The sequence below is a fragment of the Bombina bombina genome, chromosome 3 (assembly GCF_027579735.1).
Source record: "Bombina bombina isolate aBomBom1 chromosome 3, aBomBom1.pri, whole genome shotgun sequence".
Taxonomy (NCBI): domain Eukaryota; kingdom Metazoa; phylum Chordata; class Amphibia; order Anura; family Bombinatoridae; genus Bombina; species Bombina bombina.
In genome coordinates this window covers 799,243,161-799,266,773 of record NC_069501.1, presented here as the reverse complement: position 1 = coordinate 799,266,773, position 23,613 = coordinate 799,243,161, and the positions used below count along the sequence as shown (strand labels likewise).

General features: G+C 36.5%; 1 protein-coding gene across 1 annotated transcript in view; it reads left to right on the top strand.

The window, feature by feature from the left end:
• The window catches only part of GABRB3 (gamma-aminobutyric acid type A receptor subunit beta3), a 325,518-nt gene extending 303,618 nt beyond the window's left edge, over positions 1–21,900 (top strand). Inside the window, exon 9 of the mRNA XM_053704898.1 lies at positions 20,796–21,900. Within this exon, the coding sequence (XP_053560873.1) occupies positions 20,796–21,146 (351 nt within the window). The 3' untranslated portion in view covers positions 21,147–21,900. The remainder of the gene's footprint in view (positions 1–20,795) is intronic.
• The last annotated feature ends 1,713 nt before the right edge of the window (positions 21,901–23,613 follow it).

The window sequence follows — 23,613 nt, the reverse complement described above, 5'->3', positions numbered from 1 at the left end:
TACATAAATTTAGGATCTTATGTAAAATTTATCATCACTAATATTAAGCAAATTCTTTCAACCTCTCTTTAACTGTCTGTAAGATAAATTGTTTTTGTTAATGTAATTTCAATAAAATCAAGCCCCTATTTACCCTCACTTACCTTATGTGCAGCACTCCCAGCTTGGCAGCCTTTTTATTAACCTCTTTAGCTCCTGTGAAACTTAACACTGCTTCTTGAGGAAGGTAAAAAGCTGCTGAGCTAGGAAGAGTAGGCATTTAGTGAGTGTAAAGGGGATTGATTTATTAAAAATGACATTATTAACGATTAAAGATATAGGACCAGATTACAGTGAAGCGCTAAATATCTATTTTGCAAAAGCCATATTAAGGCTCCACTGAGTAATACCAGCACACGCTAATGTGAAAAGAAATGTAAAGCATTGCATCATATTAACAACAATCCTTTATTGATTTAAGTTAAAATCCACCGAGTATTTGGCTCAGGTTCAAGTTAGCTTGACAGAGTGAACTGCCTTACGCATTACATATAGATGGAGCGGCATGGCTAAAAGCATTTTTGGTGAATTCTTGATACATTTAACTTCAGGGAATATTCTGATCGAAGAGTGTGAGTTGGGATATAGAAAACCAATTATTTTTTTTGACAGCTTCACCTGATTGCGCAAAACTTTAAAGTAGCATGCCAAACTTGAATTGTATGCACCATTTATTGGTAACCAGTGCAGGAAATAGAGGATGGGTGTCACATGGAAGAATTTTGACAGGCCAGTTATCAGTCTTACTGCAGTATTGTGAGGGAATGCAGGAACAAATACACAGAACAATGAAAGTCTTTTGAAAGCTTTACTGATTGAACAGTTGGTAGTTTAGCTTGAAGATCACAGAAACAGCAAGTTCGAACATAGACCTTATGCAAAACAAAAAAAGTCAATCACAAAGTTCAGAATAACTTAAGGAGAATGCAGTGACTATGTCCAATACACAGGGATGCTTGAATTGAACAGTAAAGGGCGAAGTTGACACCGAATACCTGATAGGTGCAGCTGGTTTGAAGAAGGCTGTCACTGATAAGGTAGACACAGGTTTCTCAACAGGCACAGGATACCCAGCTGGTACTTTTAGTGAGACTGTCACGGGATAACAGATAGGTACAGCAGACACAGCTCGTTTGAGGAAGGCTGTCACTGGTATGGTAGACACAGGTTTCTCAGCGGGCATAGCATTACCAGCAGGTACTGTTGGTGAGACTGGCATGGGATGCTAGATAGTTAAAGCTTCAGGAACAAAGTGAGCATACACCAGTAACAGGCTATTCTCATAAGAAAGAAAAGTTTCCTTAAAACTTAAATAGCCCAAAATCCCTCTATGCACACTCTAAAAAAGAACGTAATTCTCTCACACACATTCCAAATTAGGGGTATAGACGGAAATAATAAGGTGAAAAGAGTGGCGCTTGCAAAAAGTAGGCTCTGGGGATTATATACTTATATATGAGAAATAGATGTACATGCGATATTCGAGTTATTTAGGTAATTTATCAACTTATTATAAATTAATAAGTAGAATTACTATGCATAATAATATAGCAATATTACAATATAAAATGTAACAATATGAAATGTAACAATATAAATATGTTGCGGCCACAACTAGAATCTATAGCACTTCCAAGGTATAAAAGAAAAAGTCAAGAGAGTTCTGTTGTTTATCTCTGCAATTCAGGCAGATATATCAGCTTCAGATGTGTATACAGGGTGAAGAAATACCTAATAGTGTTCATAGTTTTACCTTACAGATCTTTAAATAGAGTGGTTTCCACTCAGTTATCTGTGGATGTCTAATCTTACCTTGTTTCCACTTGTTGCTCTTGAGGGTTCTAGACTTTTTTGTGACAGAAGATTCTTCGCTACAAGCAAGATTTTATTGCTTTTAGAAAGCCATAGTAGGTTTACTATGATTTTGCTTTTGTTTCAAGGATTGGGTCTAACCGTAGTCTCTTCAGTAGAGTAGTGGTGGTTTTAAAGCAGTTAGGAGCTTGTAAGGTGGGCCTTGCTGCATTTTCCTAACATATTTGCTGCCCTAGTATGGAAAGCCAGAGTAGGTATGCTCTGATCTTTCTTTTTTCCACAGGCCTATGCTGGACGGCTAGAATGCAGGTAAGTGCCTTTTTTGTCTTCTAGGAGGAGATGGGCACTAAAGTTAATAACAGATACTGACTGCAACTTTATGGAACATATATATCCTTTATACAGGATATTTGTTGGCAGGAGCAAGCACTTTGTGATTCTGAGACTAAGGGGTAATTCTTTTAATTGGGAATTTTAAGCATATCCCCCTGTACTTGTTGTGGGCATTTAAAATCGTATGTTTTATTAAACTGGCAGGCTGTTGGTTTGTTTGCACACTTTCCTTTTTTCTTATGTAGTGTGCAATGAATTCAGATTGGGCTAATGAGATATATTGCTGTGGGGTACGTTAGAGCTATTGTCAGCAATAGCTCTTGCCTATAACCCTTTATGTTGTCTACACATTAAGACCATCCAGGTTATTTCACTTGCAATTTGTTTTTCTGAGGGAGAAAGGCGCGTTTGATATATCTCTGTGCAATTTCTATTAGGCTAGCCACGTGACCCGCCTCCGTTCGTCTTATCTGAGTGGAGCGGCTGCAGACATCTTGTAATTCTCTAAATGAAAGGAGGTTTTCCAGGAATAAGATGTGCTTTATTTTTGTGTGGTTTTGGCTAGCTTGTTGGTTGCAGCGCTAAGTTTTTTTTTTCAATTCTCTTTATTTATATGTAAAGAACAGTACATACATGAAAATCAAATTACATATCTTGCGCCACGCAGGGCCCAGCATACTATATGGTACAAAAAACAAGAAAACACAAAAAGGGAAAAATGAAACCAACACTGTAAAGATTTTATCTAAAAATCCACGAATTAAGGTATATCAATGTACAACATCTAAAACCAAATATATACCTATTGGGTCCTTTCTTTTCCTTATCTGCTCTTTACATACTTTTTCCCCTTTCTTCCCATATTTCCAATGAACAAACTTAATCGTCATAATACAAGATAATCTTCAAAATTTGAAAGTCGCACAAACACCCACTCATACACACAAACAAACAAAAAATAAAAAAACAAAAAATAAAACAAAAACCCCCCCCCCCAAACTTTGGTCCTACCCCCCCTCCCCTCCGCCTCTACCCCACACTCCTCTCAAGGCCGCGTAATCCAAGTATGTGGAAAGACATTTAATAACGTCAGTTCTGCAAAGCTCACTGAAGCTAAGAATAGGGAAAGGATCACTCTCTGAGATGCAACTGGAAAAGACAAAATAACAGGAGACCATTTCCATAGAAACTTCTTAATTCTCCTCTCAGATACATCATACAAATTATGTGATTCAAAGAGAATTTGATTTTGAAGAGTTTTAAAAATCATAGAAAGTCCAGGTACATGCCTGGTTTTCCAGTTTTTAAGTATACAGGATCTTACTGCCAGAATAATTGTATTTAGGCTATTTACAGTATTACTATTAAAAACATCTTTTAGCTGAAATAAAAAAATAATGTCCTCGGCGGAAAGGGCAATTGTAACTTTATATGATTTATTGAACCAATAAATAATTTTCAACCATAGTTGTCTAACTTTGGGGCATGACCAGAACATATGAAGTATATCCGCTCTGGTATGTGCACAATATGGACATATATTAACCACAGAGGGATAAATCTTCATTAGTTTCCATGGAGAAAAATAAAAATTATTAATCAATTTCATATGAGATTCATTCCAAGCCACCGGCACTTTACATTTACGTATTAACTCAAAGCTCTGCTTAATTGTATCATAATCTACCAAGGGGATTAATGGTGCCCAAAATTTGCAAATATTATCCTTAACTGTTAGACTCTGCTTATTCAGCATGATGTCATACATCAGAGAGATTGAAGAATCACCTGAATTAAATTTTTGTATACACAGCTTAACATCTGACCAGGCCACCAAAGATGAAGCATACCAATTCTGCTCTGATATAAAATGGCGGATTTGAAAGTAAGCGAATAGATTTCTTCTGGGTATTCCAAATTTGCTAAAGACCTCCTCTGCAGCTAATATTTGATGATTTTCAGCTAATAATGGTCTTACATAACAAAGTCCTTTATCAGCCCAATCTTTGAATGCTCTTTGATATAAGCCCGGCAAAAAACTTGGATTGTTTAATATGGGTAAAAACTCTGACACAGAGTAATCTAGATCTAAAATTCTACAAAATTTTTGCCAGGCCTGAACTATGTTCTTAAAGGACATGATACAGCTAACATTCTGCGGCAGTTTCTGCACTTGCATATGTAAAAGGGCTTTTACAGAGAACGGGGCGATTAGGAAAGATTCCAAGTCTATAGATGATACTAGGCTAGATCCCGAAAGCCAATCTATTGCTATTTTAGCCATAGCCGCCAGATTATATAATCTAAGATTGGGGAGAGCAAGTCCTGCTGCCCCAGTATTTTACATTAGTTTCATAAGAGCTATTCGAGGCTTCTTATTATTCCATATAAATTTAGAAAAAAGTGCATTAATTGATTTCAGGTCTTTATATGGTATAAATAACCGCAAATTCTGTAACGGGTAGAGCAGACGCGGAAAAATAATAGACTTGACAAGATTAACACGAGCTGTCAATGGCAATGGAAATGCTGTCCACAGCTGAAGGTCTGTTTCAATTTTTTCAAGTAAGGGCCCAAAATTATCTTTGTACCAGAAAGTAGGATTTTTATGCAAAACTAAACCAAGATATTTAATAGCATCCACACATTTAAATGGATCCGTATGAGTTATAATTTTTACATTATTAAAACACATCAACTCACTCTTTTCAAAATGTATCTTGTATCCAGAAAAAGAGCTAAACATTGTCAAGATTTGCAGTACATCTGGTATAGTCTGATGTGTATTGACCAGGAATAATAAGACATCATCAGCATATAACAGAGTTTTAAGATACTGGGTACCAAACGAAACTCCTGATAACACTTCTCTAAATCGTATAGCCAGAGGTTCTAATGCAATATTAAAAAGCACCGGAGACAAGGGACACCCTTGTCTGGTACCACGTTGTAGCACAATTTTGGAAGAGACCGACCCATTAATAAGTATATAAGATATTGGGTTATAATATACTCTATGTATAAACCAAAGAAATTCACCATTAAATCCAAACTGTTCTAACGCCTTAAACAGGTAATCCCATAAAATCGAATCGAACGCTTTAACTGCGTCTAAAGACAAAATGGCTGCATCTTGCCATAATGGCTCCCTCTTACCCTTATCCACATTCCACGCATAATCCAGAAAGTTAATTAATTTACAAATATTTTTGGTCGGATTCCTGGACGCCATAAATCCGGATTGGTCTGGGTGAATAATTTGGTACAAACAAAGCGATAATCTGGACGCTATGATCGTCATTAGTATTTTATAGTCCATATTTAAGACCGAAATTGGTCTATAAGAGGCTGGATCTTCAGAATTTTTACCTTTCTTTAGGATAAGGGAAATGTTTGCAGCCAAAAAATAAGTTGAAATGGGATTCCTTGTACAATAGTAAAAATTAAAACGTTTTTCTAAAATAATAAGTATGTCTTCACCAATACACCGATAATATTCAGCAGGAAAACCATCTGGACCTGCAGCTTTGTTTAACTTTAAATTATCTATGGTGCTTCTGATTTCTTCTATAGAGATCGGGGCATTAATTGCATTTAAATCCTCAGAAGATATTTTAGGTACTACTACCGTATTCCAGAAAATATCTTGGTTCACATTATCAGTTTCTATCGCTGAATAAAGTTGTTGATAATAGTTAAAAAAAGTTTCTAATATCTCTTTGGATTCTGTTGATCTACCTTTAGTTGTTCGAATAGCTTTAGTGAGTCTGGCCAGATATTTAGCTGAACAACCATATAAACCTCTAAAATGGAGATTTATTTTTGCTTCCTCCTCTATTGATCTTTGTTTAAGAAAAAGGTCTCTTTCTTGCCTATTAGCTCTATACATTCTCCAGTTGCCTTCTGTACGATTTAAACAAAATTTCCTATAAGAGTTTCTAACTTGATTTGTAATTTGAGTTTCTCGTGCTCGCCTTTTCTTCCTAGCTATACTCACATATGACTGGATCTCACCCCGCAACACTGTTTTATAGGCCTCCCATAAAATTTCCGGTTTGTTAAGATACTCTATATTCTCCATATAATATCTCTGCCAGGATCCTTTTAGATAACTAATGAATTTAGGATTGGTGTAAAGGTAACGAGGAAAAACAAAACTAGGTATTTTTGCCCTTTCCTTATTACCTAATGGGAAGAATAATGAAATAATTGCATGATCTGAAATTATAATATCTCCCACCTCTACCTCTGATTCCCAACTTTATGGAACATATATATCCTTTATACAGGATATTTGTTGGCAGGAGCAAGCACTTTGTGATTCTGAGACTAAGGGGTAATTCTTTTAATTGGGAATTTTAAGCATATCCCCCTGTACTTGTTGTGGGCATTTAAAATCGTATGTTTTATTAAACTGGCAGGCTGTTGGTTTGTTTGCACACTTTCCTTTTTTCTTATGTAGTGTGCAATGAATTCAGATTGGGCTAATGAGATATATTGTTGTGGGGTACGTTAGAGCTATTGTCAGCAATAGCTCTTGCCTATAACCCTTTATGTTGTCTACACATTAAGACCATCCAGGTTATTTCACTCTAAATGAAAGGAGGTTTTCCAGGAATAAGATATGCTTTTATTTTTGTGTGGTTTTGGCTAGCTTGTTGGTTGCAGCGCTAAGTTATCTCCGGTCCCTACATGGGTTTTTATATCCGCCATTACAAGTCTCTTGACGGAGAGAGAGTCACGCGCTTGGAGTATTACGTGACCTGCTTCCACTTTCTTCTAAGCAGAGCGGCGTCCTCTCTTCTACCGACATTATATTGACCTAGATTGGCAGAAGAGCACTATGCTGTCTTTTTGTATTAAGGAAATTATAGTAGCCATCTAGTTGGTAGCCCTGTAGTGCTACTCCTTCTATGATTTTTTTCTGTTGCAGACCAGAACTGCAGCTAAGGCCAAAGGAAAGTACAGTTTCCACATAAGTTTTATGTAAACTTTCAGGTTTTTAAAGTGACAGTACCTAAAAAATAATAAATATTTTAATGTTTTTGTTAAAGGACATGGGTGTATATGTGTAATTTGATTTAGCGTGTTTATACTCTGTTGCACAAATTGTTTGGCATATGCAATTCTGTGGTGCATAAATTGATAGATTGTTGCCCACTGAGCCCTATTTCTCTTAGGATGATGCTGTTTAGGCAATGCCACAGTTTTCTCCTCTAACGTCCCAAGCCTTAATGGCATTACATGCAGTGCCCTATGGTTACTTTTGATCTCCTGGAGGAGTGTATTTGCATATTGATTTTTCTGTACAGCTATCTTTTGTGGTTTCTGTGGCATTATCTGATTTTCCTATGTTAAAGGGAAAATTCTGGAGGAAATTTGAGTTCAGATAGTAAGGTTTCTGTTCCACTTACTGCTACACAGGTTGCCCTCCCTCATAAGTTGGATGAGGAGGATATGTCGGTAGCCTCTGAGGGTGAAATCTCAGTCTCGGACAGTATAATTCCTTCATCTGATGCTGAAGTAGTAATCTTCAGATTTAAGCTTGAACACCTTCGTGTACTGTTAAAGGAGGTTTTAGCTACTCGGGATGACTTTGATACGCTTGTCGTTGTCAACCCTAGAGAATCTAGTAAACTTTATGAATACTAGGATTCCACTGGGAAGTTTTTCCTGTTCCAGAAAGTCAGGGATTCATCTTTCCCTGTCCCCGTCTTTAAAAAGGATGTTTCCTGTCGCTGTCTCTATTAAATATCATGGCGCACGGTGCCTAAGTAGTAGGGGCCATGTCTGCTCTGGCTAAGAGAACTATGAATCCTATAGAGGATAGCTGCTCTTTTAAGGATCAATGGACTAAGCTGGAGGCTTATATGGAAGTTTGTATTGACACTGTGTCTAGTGCAGCATTTTATTGGTGCAACGCCTTGTCTGATTCCATTTTAGTAGGGACTCCTTTGGAGGAGATCCAGAACAGAATTAAGACTCTTAAGCTAGACAATTCTTTTATTTCTGCTGCTACCTTGCATGTCTTTTAGCTGGGAGCCAAGATATCTGTCTTTGCTGTGCTAGCCCATGGGGCGTTGTGGCTATTTCTTGGTCAGTGGATTTTTCCTCTGAGTCCAAGCTTCTGGCACTGCCTTACAAGGGTAAGACCTTGTTTTGGTCCTGATCTGACAGAAATATTTCTGATATTTTGGGTAGAAAGGGTCTTTCTACCATAAAACAAGATGAAATGCTGGGGGCTGAATCCCTCTGTTTTTCTTCAAATATGGATATAAGATGTCCCAGATAGGCTGTGGACATAGTATCTTAGGATTTCTAAATAGAATTCATACATTTCCTCCTAGAGGCAGGTTCTACCTCTCAAATATTTCTGTGATCCAGATAACAGAGAGGCATTTTTGAAGTGTGTTTGGGACTTGTCTTCCCTGTGAGTGATAGTTCCAGTTCCTGTAAGGGAACAGGTTCTAGAGGTTCTAATCTTCCAGTTCATGGTAATAAAAAAATAGGCAATTTTTCATCCTTTTCTAGACCTAAAGTATCTCAACTAGTTTGATCAGGGTACCATCCTTCACTATGGAAACCATTGTTTTTCATTCTTCCTTTGGTCTAAGAGGGTCAGTTCATGCTGACCATAGACCTGGAGGACATCTATTTTCAAGCTCCTGAGATTTGCCTTCTAGATAAACACTTTCAGTTTGTGGCTCTTCCCTTTGGCCTTGCCTCGGCTCCCAGAGGGGGCTATCTTAGCAGTGAATAGGTTTTGTGGAATTGCTGTGGTGCCCTTTCTGGATGACATAATGATCAGGCACCATCTTTTCGGCAAGCTGACTCTCATATAGAGATCTTGTTGTCTTTTCTTCGTTCCCACGGATGGGAAGTGAATCATAAAATGAGTTCCCTTGTTCGAACTGCAGGGGTAGTTTTCTTAGGGACCATAATAGTTTTCCCTATCTCTGAAAATATTTCTGCCAGAGGTCAGAAAATAGAGGATGCTTTCCTCTTGCCTCTTTTGGCACTCTACTTTTTGGCCCTTCAGTGGATCAATGTATGGAGGTAATTGGTCTGATGGTTGTTTCCTTGGACATCATCCCTTTGCTGGATTCCATCTGAGAGTCTGCTGTTATGCATGTTCAGATAGTGGACCGGGGATCTTGTCGCTCTGTCTCGGTGGATAGATCTAGAAATGTCAACATGAGATGAGATTCTTCCAAGTGGATCAGAGAGGGGAATTAGTGGTTGAGTGCTCGCATAGCTTGTGAGAGGTAGCGGGATCTTTGTCCGCATTTCCCGGAATCTTTTGGTTTGCTCAGGAGCATCTGTCTCGGGGCACATGCTTCCGGAGACCTTCCTGAGTAATAGTGACCACAGTCGCTAGCCTGTTGGGTTGGTGACTATGGACTTAAGGTTTGCTCTCCCCAAAACCATCTTGGAGTTGAGAGCGATCCTCAATGCTCTGATGGCTTGTTCCTGAGTTTGCTCTCTTTCTACGAGTCATTGCTCGTATCAAATGGGAGTGAGCATCAGTATTTTAATAATTCCTGCATAGTCTTGCAGGATCTGGTATACAGACCTAGCGGAGATGTAATTCTTCCACCTTGGTGGTTGTTCCTGAGGAAGGACCTTCTAATTCAGGGTCCATTCTTTCATCTAACTTTCTTTTTCTCTGAAGCTTTCTGCTTGGAGATTGAATGCTTAGTTCTGTCTAAGCGTGGTTTTCTGAATCGGTCATTGAGACTATGATTCTGGCTCGCAAACCTGTTACTAGTAACTTTTACAATAAGGTATGGCGTAAATTCCCTGATTGGTGTGAATTCATGGACTATGCTTGGAAGTAGGGTCAGGATTCCTATGGGTTTTGCCTTCTCCGGGACGGTCTGGAGGACGCTTTGTCAGTCAGTTTTCTGAAGGGTCAGATTTCTGTGGTATCCTTTTTTACACAATGTCTGGTGGATGTGCCAGACGTGTAACCTTTTTGTCAGACCCTGGTTAGTATCAGGCCTGTCTTTAAGTCTGTTGCTCCAATTTGAAGCTTTAACCATGTTTTTAGGTTTTGCAGCAGGCTCAGTTTGAGCCACAGCATTCCATAGATTTTAAATTTTTATCTTGGAAGTTTTCTTTTTTTGCTATATCTTCTCCTCAGAGAGTTTAGGTACTCTCGGCTTTACAGTGTGATTCGCTTTATCTTTTTTTGGATAAGGCATTTTTTTATCCTAAGTGGAAATATTGTTTGGTAATTTGTTGTTCCCTCTCTGTGTCCTCATTCTTATCTCTTAAAGGAACGTGTGTGCACAATTGGGATGTTGTGCGTGCTTATTATTTTTTTTCTTCTGTTTTTTTTCTGTAGCAGAAAGCTTCTGCTACTTCTCTTTTCTCTGGTTGAGAAGTTTAATTTGTTTGCTTTTCAGACTGCGGGGTTGCAGTCTCCTAAGAGAGTTATGGCTCATTACACGAGGGCTGTCTCATCTTCTTGGGCTTTCAAGAATGAAGTTTCTGTGGACCAGAATTGCAAGGCTGCAACTTGGTTCTCCTTGCATACTCTTTCCAAATTTTACAAAATTGTTACTTTTGCCTCAGATGAGCCGTTTTTTGGGAGAAAGGTTTTTCAAGTGGTGGGGAATTCTGTTTAGGTTACCTGTATTGTCCCTCCCTATTCATTTGTGTCCTCTAGCTTGGGCATTGGTTCCCAACAGTAATTGATGAAGTCGTGGACTCTCCATATCTTAGGAAAGAAAAGCAAATGTATGCTTACTTGATAAATTTAGTCCACGGCCCGCCCCTTATTTACAGACATTTAATTTTGTCTAAACCTCTGGCACCTCTACACCTTGTGTTACTTCTTTTTTCTCCATTTCCCATTGGTCGAATGACTGGGGGTTGTGGGAAGGGAAGTGATACTTAACAGCTTTGCTGTGGTGCTCTTTGCTTCCTCCTGCTGCCTAGGAGTGATATTCCCAACAGTAATTGATGAAGCCGTGGACTCACCATATCCGGAAATAAATGTATCAGGTAAGCATACATTTTCTATTTCCAAAGGTCTAAGTGACAGCTCTGGAAATGAATATAGTTATTTGTGTCAACCTTTTTGAAAAAGTTTTGGTTACTATGGTGTTTTGTTCTATCCCTACTGTAATGTCTAAAAAGTCTATATGTTGTGAACTTGACTCATGGGTGAACGTGAGATCCCATTCATTATAATTTAAATAATCTATAAACATATTTAGGATTGCTTTACCCCCTCTCTATATAATTAAAATATAATCTATAAATCTTTTGAACATTACCAGTTTATTGCTCCATTGTGAATTCAAAATATAAAAAGATTAATATGATTGAAGCAGACTTATCAGGAAATAGACTCAAAGGTTTTTTCCCATGTCATGGATTCAAAACCTGCAAATTTATCAATAAATGCAAAACAATTAAATCCAGCACATCAGACTATGAATTTCACATAAGGGATATTATAAGGTGCACAGATATTAATATAATATATTTAATACAGTGCAAATGTAAGAATCAGTATTTGGGACAAACAGGGCGCCCCCTGCAGGACAGAATAAGGCAGCACCTATTAAATATAGAATGGGGCTTTGAGGACCATCTATTGTCCAATCATTTCAAGGAATTCCACAATAAGAAAACTGACGGATTTAAATATTGGGGTTTGAAAAGAATAAAACAACATAGGGGAGGCAACATCACAAGAAGCCTTCTACTTGCAGAGGCTGAATTGATCTTTCATTTCAATACCCTAACACCAAATGGATCTTTCATTTCAATACCCTAACACCAAATGGTTTGAATGTGGAGCTAGACCGAAATCCATTTGTTTAAGGAATAGACAATATGATATTTGAAATTACAAAACATTATCAGACCCATGCCTTTACTCATATATAAATAAGCGAACAAAGACAATTTATAATCACCACCTTCTTATGAATTTTCACAGTAGTTTTTTTTATATAATCCATTATCTTTTATATTACCAATTCACTATGCGTTTTAGACTTGTTGTATTTTTATGTATTTGGGAAGATTTTAAATTGTTGAAAACTGCTGAAACTTTAAAATTAACTCACAAGAGCATAAATTGATTATATTCAGTGTTTGAAAAAAAACATATATCATATTAAATTAAATTATGACTCTGTCCCTTTAAGATGAAGGGTATAAAAGACCAGCAAAATCTAACATCCAGTCATCTTGATAAAGGCATCGGGTAGATTCTGAAATGCGTAGAAAGAGATGGATGATATTCAACATTTGCAGCACTTCAAACAGCTGACATGCAGATTTTTGTGGATTACAATTACTCAGTAAATCTGTGGGATTTATTTATAGAGCATTGCAGCATTTTTAAACTGAAAGCTGATCAGCTTTTAACAATAGGATTGGTCATACAGAGATCCCATGACCACCAAAGCAAAGTAATGGCTGGAAGGACTCCATTCACTTACACAGAAACGCCAGGAACAGAGGAGACATCAATCGGCACGGTCCGATAAAAAGAAATTCAAGTCTAGAACCCTCAAGAGCAACAAGTGGAAACAGGGTAAGATTAGACATCCACCTATCAAGGAGTGAAAACTACTCTATTTCAAGATCTGTAAGGTAAACCACGAACACTATTAGGTATTTCTTTACCCTGTATACACATCTGAAGCTGATATATCTGCCTGAATTGCAGAGATCAAAAACAGAACTCTTTTGACTTTTTCTTTTATACGCTGGAAGCGCTATAGATTTTAGTTGTGGCCACAACATATTTTATATTGTTACATTTCATATTTTATAGTGTTACATTTTATATTGTTATATTGCTATATTATTATGCTTAGTAAATCTACTTATTAATCTATTTATTAATTGATAATACATTGATATATTATCTAAATAACTTGACTATTGCATTGATTTCTATTTCCCGTATATAAGTATATAATTGATAGAGCCTGCTTTTTGCAAGCACCACTCGTTTTACCTTATTATTTCAGTAACAGGCTTTTCTGCTTGGCGTTCTGGAACCAGGTGGGCATATATAGGTGCAAGGTAAGTAGCCAGCTTGTACTTTGTCTCTGGAACAAGGTAAGTATACACAGGTACAAGGAAAGTATGCTTGGTTTATAGAGCAAGTTGAGCATACGCAGGTACAAGGTAAGTATGCTTGGTCTCTGGAGTGAGGTGAGCGTATGCAGGTACAAGGTAAGTTTGCTTAGTCTCTTGGAGCAAGGAGAACATACACAGGTATCAGGTAAATATGCTTGGTCTCAGGAGCAAGGTGAGCATACACAGGTATAAAGTAAGAATGCTTTGTCTCAGGAGCAAGGTGAGCATAAACAGGTATCAGGTAAGATTGCTTGGTCTCAGGAGCAAGGTGAGTATACACAGGTATCAGGTATGTATGCTTTGTATCAGCAGCAAAGTGAACACACACAGGTATCAGGTAAGTATGCTTTCATCTGAGGAGCAAGGTGAGCATACATAGGTATCAAGAAAGTATGCTGTGGTCTCAGGAGCAATGAACAAGGAAGGTAAGCAATAACTCAATCCAGAGGAGTGGGCTGAGTAAGCTTTTATAGGAACTCCCACACCTGAGTCCTCCAGGTGGGAGTTACTATAATTAGGATGCAGAGTCTTTCAATATAGGCCAGAAATAGAGGTGCCGCCACAGCTGAAGACAGGAGCAGGAAGTCTGTAGTTCCAGCGTCCCTCCAAGTCGGATGCATAGATGAAGATAAATTATTCTCTGTGTTTGCTGAGAACATAGGGGCCACCCCAGGAGCTCGTTACATGTATTTTGTACCAACTTAAGGCAATGGAGTAGTTTTTCTGAGACACCGTAGTAAATAGCCCTAACTAGATGTCACCAAGACATGGATGATTGTGAGAAGATCATCTGAAGGTATCAGATGCTTGATACTGGCTATGTTGTTTACATGAAAGAATGAGGCTTCGACTGTGGCTAATATGTGATGTTTCAGGGAAATTGCACTGTAAGGAATAACACCAAGATTTCTTACTAATTATGAGATTTGATGTTTTGATCCTTCACATTCTAGTGCAATTAGTAAATATTGTTGATGCTTAGATTTCATCATGCAAACTCTGCCAATCACAAGTACTTTTTGTTTGGGGTTAGTTTCCACCAAGTGGCATTCATCCATCCCAGGAGATCATGAGTACATGTATCGACTTTTTCTATTCGAACATTTGAGTTTGGCTTGAAGGAGATGCATATTTGCATGTTGTCTGCATAGCAATTGTAGCTTAGCCATGTTGCCTTATGATATTTCCCATTGGCTGTATATACACTGCAAATAACATGGGAGATAAGGTGGAGTCATGTGGGACTCCACACACCAAGGGGACAGGTGCAGAGGAGAATACTCCAGATGACACTCTCTGGTTTCTGTCAAGATATAAATTATTTAAAAAAGCAAAACCCTCATTACTAGCTTGTTCTCTAGCCTATGAATAATTTCAAACTTAGAAATAATATAGCTTTATTTGAATTGACCCCCAAAAGAGAAAACTGACTACTGCTAAAAATATCCTGAGTTGATGACTGCCTACCTATTCACTTGAAATATATAAATCAGAAAAATCTAGTTTCTGTCTATGCTTGCATAAACCCAATGAAGGCCTGCATAACACTTTTTCTTTATAGCGGCTACAATTTTATTGAAGCACAGCCAGTTTTTTTGGACTTATCACATAGCAAAACCATTCAGCTAAACTAATTAAAAAAGCCACACATAGTGCTGAGCCCCTCTCTTCTTGTGTACACCAAGCCACTGCTGGGCTTTGGTTAAGTGATCTACTCAATAGTAGCAAAACATGGGAAGATCAGCCTTGTTTGCTATTCTATACGACTGCAATACATACGATGGGGCTGATTTATCAAGTGTCTGGCGGACATGATTGGCTGTAGCGATCATGTCCGCAGACATCGATAAATGCAGACATATATGCAGGCATATGCTGTCGGCATTTATAATTGCACAAGCAGTTCTTGTGAACCTCTTGTGCAATGCCGCCCCCCGCATATTCGCAGCCAATCGGCCACTAGCAGGGGATGTCAATCACCCCAATCGTATGAGATTGTGCGGATTGATATCCGCAGCTTCAGAGGCAGTGGACGAGTTAAGAAGCAGCAATCTTAAGACCACTGCTTCTTAACTCCTGTTTCCGTCTGTCCACAGAAACAGGTGCATTATGCACAATACAGGCCATGATAAATCGGCCCCCATGTCTGTTTTATCAGCTTGCATTCTCCAATTGCTCAGAGTCCTATCTTTCCTGCTGCAAAGTCAGAGTAATGAAGAAGGAAATATATTCAGTTAGATTAAAAAAAAATACATTTTGTAATGCTTACAGTTTGTACTATTATACTTTAAGCAATTTCATGAATATGGAAAAACAAATTTAAAATAATGTCTCTTGTAATTCAAGTAAATGGATTTGTATTTTGCACTCTAAGAGGATATTCAATGCTACAAGCAAAAATTAAGCAAATGCTTGTATTTTTGCTTGGAAACAATACACATACTTGAATCATAGCTTGCAAACTACATGCATGTTTGTATTTTGTCATTCAAATCAGATTTTTTTATAAAATTATTTTAAAAATTATTTTAGAATTGCTCTTTTTTATGCTTCAGTTAAATTAAGTTGCCGGTGCATGGTGCTCAGATGAAGAATCAGTGTCATAACACATAGCCACTGGCTCTTTTTATCCCATTAATTACAAGAAAATAGGAAACATGTAGAGTGGTTTGGCATGATTTAGCCCAAGTGTACTAAATCTGCTTGATTTTTAAATAATGTCTGTCACAGCGTGTTTGGTGGAGGTGTGAAAAATGCAAGTGTCACACACCTAGTGAAAAGGGGTTTATGTTGCATTTTTTGTATTTTGTATGCTTTGCTTGATTATGAATAGTGGTTCATGTATTTCAAGTTGATTTAATGACAAGCTTGATTTTAAATAGATTTAACAAGGTGCCTACTAGGGAGTCTTGCGTTAGCCTTAAAAAGCAGCGTTGAGAGGTCACAACAGGTGTACCACTCACTTTTCTTCTGCGACTCGAGCTTACCGCAAATCCCCTTACGTAAATTGTGTATCCTATCTTTTCAATGGGACTTGCATAATGCCGGTATTATGAGTCTTGGAAGAAGTGAGCGGTAGACCCTCTCCTGTCAAGACTCCTACCGCATTTAAAAGTCAGTAGTTAAGAGTTTTATGGGCTAAAGCTGTAACATAAAACTCTTAACTAAAGTGATAAAAAGTACACTAACACCCATAAACTACCTATTAACCCCTAAACCGAGTCCCCCCCCACATCGGAAACACTTAAATGAAAAGTTTAACCCCTAATTTGCCGACCGGACATCATCGCCACTTTAATAAATATATTAACCCCTAAACCGCCGCACTCCCACCTCGCAAATACTAGTTACATTTTATTAACCCCTAATCTGCCGTCCCTAACAACGCTGACACCTACCTACATTTATTAACCCCTAATCTGCCACCCCCAACGTCGCTGCTACTATATTAAAGGTATTAACCTCTAAACCTAAGTCTAAACCTAACCCTAACCCCTCCTAACTTAAATATAATTTAAAATAATCTAAATAAAATTACTACAATTAAATAAATTATTCCTATTTAAAACTAAATACTTACCTGTAAAATAAACCCTAAGATAGCTACAATATAACTAATAGTTACATTGTAGCTATCTCAGGGTTTATTTTTATTTTACAGGCAACTTTGTATTTATTTTAACTAGGTACAATAGTTATTAAATAGTTATTAACTAGTTAATAACTACCTAGTTAAAATAAGTACAAATTTACCTGTAAAATAAATCCTAACCTAAGTTACAATTACACCTAACACTACACTATCATTAAATTAATTACCTAAACTACCTACAATTAATTACAATTAAATTAAATAAACTAAAGTACGAAAAACAACAAACACTAAATTACAGAAAATAAAAAAATAATTAAAAATTTTTAAAACTAATTACACCTACTCTAATCCCCCTAATAAAATAAAAAGTCCCCCAAAATAATAAAAAGCCCTAGCCTATACTAAATTACAAATAGCCCTTAAAAGGGCTTTTTCGGGGCATCGCCCCAAAGTAATCAGCTCTTTTACCTGTAAAAAAAATGACAATACCCCCCAACACATTAAAACCCACCCAATCCCCCCTTAATAAAACCTAACACTACCCCCTTGAAGATCACCCTACCTTGAGCCGTCTTCATCCACCCGGGCACAAGTGGTCCTCCAGAGGGGCAGAAGTCTTCATCCGATCTGGGCAGAAGAGGACCTCCAGACGGGCAGAAGGCTTCATCCAGGCGGCATCTTCATCCATCCGGAGAGGAGCGGGTCCATCTTCAATCCAGCCGATGGGAAGCATCCTCTTCAAACGAAGTCCAAGCGAAGAATGAAGGTTCCTTTAAATTACCTCATCCAAGATGGCGTCCCTTGAATTCCGATTGGCTGATAGGATTCTATCAGCCAATCCGAATTAAGGTAGGGAAAATCCTATTGGCTGATTGGATCAGCCAATAGGATTGAAGCTCAATCCTATTGGCTGATCCAATCAGCCAATAGGATTGAGCTCGCATTCTATTGGCTGTTCCAATCAGCCAATAGAATGCAAGCTCAATTCTATTGGCTTTTTTCAGGTGTAGACATTAATTTTATTTCCCCATAGGAATCAATGGGGCTGCGTTAGAAGCTGAACGCTGCTTTTTTGCAGGTGTTTTTTTCAGCTGAATCTGCCCCATTGTTTCCTATGGGGAAATCGTGCACAAGCATGTTTAGCCAGCTTACCGCTACCGTAATCAACGTTGGTATTGAAATGAGATGTGGAGCTAAACTTTGCTCTACGCTCACCTTTTTGCGGCTAAGGCCGGGTTTTAAAAAAACTGTAATACCAGCATTGTCTTAAGGGAGCGTTAAAAAAAATGCTCGTTAGCAACGCACCTCTGTTACTGCAAAACTCGTAATCTCGGTGATTGTATTCAAATTTAAAATTCCCTACACCAGCTTGCAATATTTATAGGATCACTCCAGTTCTGATGGCCATGCTTTGTCCATAGTAGACTTTATATAGATTTGTATTCATTTGAAATATTAATCAATAAAAGGGTCTTTTGCATGAATTTGTAAATTCCTCTCTACAGCTAGATTTGTGGATTCATACTGGGGTTTTTGGGGATAGAAACCTCAGAGGTTATTCCCCAAAACTATTGCTTGTTTGTGTGGACTGTTTTAATTATAGTCACAAAATGAAACTCAAAAGGTAAAAAAGTGGGAATGTAGTACTAGTACAAATCTCCTATAGGGGGAGCTTCCTAATCAATACTTACAACAGTAAAATATACTCAATATACAATAAATAAATAAAAGAAAAAGAAAAGTTCATAATATCCAAAATGGAGGCAGCTCTCTGTCAAAGGATGGTCAAGTCCTGATGAAAAAGATAATTTAAAAATGAAAAATCAGAGGCGCCACAATGGCCTAGTACCAACAAACCAAATAATATTAAAGGTAAGACAAATGGTTACTCACAAACATGATGCACCCACAGCCTGTTCCATTAGCACAATTGGTGCCTTACCGTTTATATTATTTGGTTTGGTGGTACTAGGCCATTGTGGCGCCTCTTTTTTTTTTTTCTTTTATTCAGACAATCTGAAACTCCTTAAAGCTTACCTGCATACAAGAGTAAACAAATGATTCACTCACAATACCAATATGCACACACCAATAAGTCACCTTCAACATGTATCAGCATTGTCTGAGGCCTTTTTAAACAAAAGTTCACTACATTACAAGTGAGTTTAAATACTTGAAATTTCCAATAGGAATATGCTTCTTTAAAATATCATATAAATTCTGTTTTCAATCATTAGTTATTATGGGTCCTGTTATTTTATTCCATTTTATCTTGAGCAACATTGGCATACATTTAAAATTTATTTGATACTCCAGATTTTTTACATGTATAAAACGCAATGACTCAATCAATACAAGACAACAATGGCTAATGAAAATAATGCAAAATTAAAGATTAATACAAATTTTTGGTCTCAACCATGATTTTTGTAACACCTTAACACAATAGCTGTGAAACCTTAGTGCTAAGTCTCACCATGAACCATACAAAGCAGATTCCAGCCTCCAAGATATAAAAGGACCATTATTGTCTTATTAAAAGGGCCCATGCTATAGGCCCTTAGATGATACAAGAGGCTGGAATCTGCTTTTTATGGTTCATTGGTGAGATTTGCCAGTCCTCATTGAACCCTAAAATGACCTGGAAATAATTTAAATCCTGTCTAGATGTCTCCCTACATTGTCTCATTACTCTTGAAGATACATGTTAAGGTGTATAAAGCATGGCAAACAGTTGAACCTTGCAAGTGAGTTGCTATATATTTCCCCAATGATCAGGTATCTCCTGTTGAATACATCATTCATTGGATGTAATTTCACTATCACAGGAGGTTAAGGGCAGTAGTAGGAACATCAGTCTAATTGTAACGTTAGTAGTACTGAGGTTTAATGTCTTTAGGAAAAGATTCAGATTTGGTGTCTGTATTTCATCTCTTAGGAACTCTACTTAGGAACTAGCAGAAAGCAATGACACATTACTTTGTTGATAATAAGTAGAGAGCAGAGGTTACAACGTGTTGCAAGTAAAACTGTTGCAGTTGAATGATCACAATTCTAATAACCAGAAGAAAAAATAACAGATACTGACCATAATGCACACGCGTGGGCACTTGGAGAATATAAAAAAACGAAGAGACACAACCTCACACCTTGATGTAAATCCATGGGAATCACTGTGGGGGTGCGGGGGGGGGGGGTGTACGCACCAGTGTGACAAGTTCCAGGAGGTGACACCACCAAGGCAGAAACTTACTCTACTCCTCCATTTAAGGGGAAGTCAGCAGGTGCCACTATGACTGCCAAAGCCAGCTGCACCGGAAATTTAGTCCGGTGTAGCTGGGGCCTTTCTTGGCTGTATGAATCGGAACTATAAGTTCCAAAATTCTATGCAACAAGAGATCTTAAAATCAGCACAGGAGGGAGGAGCTCCTGCCCAGAGCAACACATTGGAAGTGTATGTGAGTGTGTGGGTTAATGGGGGGTGACACCAAGAGTAACTGCACCTGGGGACATCAACCCTAGTGATGCTATTGGGTAAATCTATGAGAAAAGAAAGATACATGTCAAATTGGACACAAATCTGACTGAGTGCAAACAATGCAATATTCAACACATGAAGAGTAAAATAAAAATCTAGATAAATGATATTAAGGGTAAGATCCACAGCTCATGTTTTAATATATTGAATTTAATATATGTTTAATTAAAACACTATTTTATTTCTTTAATAATATATTTTTGTTTAATATTTTAAATATTCTTTATTAAGCTGTTTTTTTATACTATGCTAAAAATGCTTGTAAATTTCAATAAAAGCATTTTAACAACTACTATATGTAATAATAAAGCTTAAATTAATTTGTTATTATTATTTTAAAAATCACAATTTCTTCCCAATTTGTAGGTGGATGCCCATGGAAACATACTTCTAACAACACTTGAAATACATAATGAAGTGACTGGTAATGAAATTACCACAAGTGTTGCAGATGTTAGAAATTCAACAACATCTTTTGATAACTCAGGAATTCAGTACAGAAAACAGAGCGTAAGCCGTGATGGGCTGGGTCGTCGCACAATGGAGCGAAATGTTCCATTTGGCAAGAAGAACCATTTAAGAAGAAGGTCTTCTCAGTTAAAAATTAAAATACCTGATTTAACTGATGTAAATTCCATTGATAGATGGTCGAGGATGATTTTTCCTACCACATTTTCTATCTTCAATCTAATCTACTGGTTATATTATGTTAACTGACATTCAGTATTTTAAAGAATCACTAGTTTGAGTGTATGCAAATTCAGTGAAATTACTCAGATGCATACATTTTATGCCTATGAATGTATGTACAAGCACATTTTAAATATATATATATATATATATATGTATATATGTGTGTGTATATATATATATATATATATATATCTCACCTATGGACTGTTTTTCAGTGTACAGCCACGTGGATGATTTTTAAGCTTGGAACAATACAGATCTTCTGGGAAAGAACTATATGCCTTGGAAACATCTGAAACATGTAACATGTCTTATAATTCATATGCATTTATCGATTTTTAATCAAAAATGAGTTTTCAAGAAATGGATTGCAACCATTATTTTCTCAATGTTTGCATTTACCATAGTAATCATTAATATATCTGTTTTGGTATGCGGTATTTATTAGAATGATTGTTTCTATCATAAACTTTTCATATAAGAAACATTTCCATAATAGAGTATAACATTTTCATATTTTAAGAAAATATATATCAATCTTCACTTGTCATTAACTTACGAATTTGTTACGTCTTGCACAGGAAATAATGGTACATATGGAAATGCTGTTCATTATAACAGTGTCTAGGAATAACTAAAATAACATTGAACGCGATCAAATTGAGCTCCATTTATATGGCCTACAAAATATTGTACAGTATATATTTTTGCACTTAAATGGTTCTAATAATCTTGTGGACGCTATGCCCCACTTTTTAAAATATATTGAGTATTGAGATATTGTCTATGTTAATGGCATTGACTTAAACTTCCATGTCAAGATCCTTAAAATGTTGTAAAGAAAAGTCTCAGGATATTTGCTATTCATACATGAAGACAACACATTTTTTTAAATCACATATTTATCTTTCTCCGATCCTATTTCACTGCATGTTAATATATGGTATATTTGCATTATATATACAGTGTGTATATATATATATATATATATATATATATATATATTTATATATATATATATATATATATATATATATATATATATATATTTATACAATATTTTGTGTGTTTTTTCGTGCCTGGTATTGTTACAGCATGTTTTGTCATATTTTGATTTACTAACATTAAAACTCTTCTGTGACTAAAGGTAGAAATTTGAGATAAAATATTAACATATTTATTTACTAATATGCTTCTTTCTTTAAACATTTTGTGTTACCAAAACCATAAAATATATAGCATGGAAGAGTCACAAATAACTTATTAGAGCACAATATATCTATATGAACATGCAAGTTTGTATTCAATATGCAAAACCTTTTAACTATTTAAATTTCTTCTTTAAAAAAAAAATTAAGAACTGATGAATACAAATAAAGCTGCACCAATTTCTGAAATATTCATATAATTTACTTTTTATTGAAACTAGTTATTTCTAACAAAAGGATATATATTTTTTTGTATGGCAAGTTTATATGACAGCCAATAAAATCAGTGTTCTATGTTATAAAGTGACACACCATTTCAGGTAGAATTACTGTAAATTTGGTTTAATGTTTTTTCAGTAATCTGTTAAAGGGACCGTAAACAATTATAGCACATGTTACTGGGAAATTGAGCCACACACTTACCAAAAACTGCCAAAATCTAATTGTTACTTTTTTTATTAATAACATCAATAACCTAACTTACCTTATGGAGAACAGTTCTCTTTTGGGTAGTTTATTCAGTAAAGGTTACTTTTTTACTTGGGCCTAATGGCTAACAGCAAAGGAGGTAAAATAATGATAATAATTCAAGGGGGTTTTCCCGTGTTCAAAAATCATAAAAAACAAAGATGTAAATGCTGATTATTATTATTAATGTTATAATTATACGTTAAACTATTATAGGACATGTTACTGGGAAATTGAGCCACACACTTACGAAAACTGCCAAAATCTAATTGTTACTTTTTTAAATTAATAACATCAATAACCTAACTTACCTTATGGAGAACAACATAATTTATGTAAGAACTTACCTGATAAATTCATTTATTTCTTATTGGCAAGAGTCCATGAGCTAGTGACGTATGGGATATACAATCCTACCAGGAGGGGCAAAGTTTCCCAAACCTCAAAATGCCTATAAATACACCCCTCACCACAACCACAATTCCGTTTAATGAATAGCCAAGTAGTGGGGTGATAGAAAAAGGAGTAAAAAGCATAAAAAAAAGGAACTCAAAATAATTGTGCTTTATAAAAAAAAATCATAACCACCATAAAAAGGGTGGGTCTCATGGACTCTTGCCAATATGAAAGAAATTATGTAAGTTCTTACATAAATTATGTTTTCTTTCATGTAATTGGCAAGAGTCCATGAGCTAGTGACGTATGATATAGCAATACCTAAGATGTGGAACTCAACAGAAGAGTCACTAGAGAGGGAGGGATAAAACAGCCATTTTCCGCTGAAAAAATTAAATACACACCCAAAAGAATAAGTT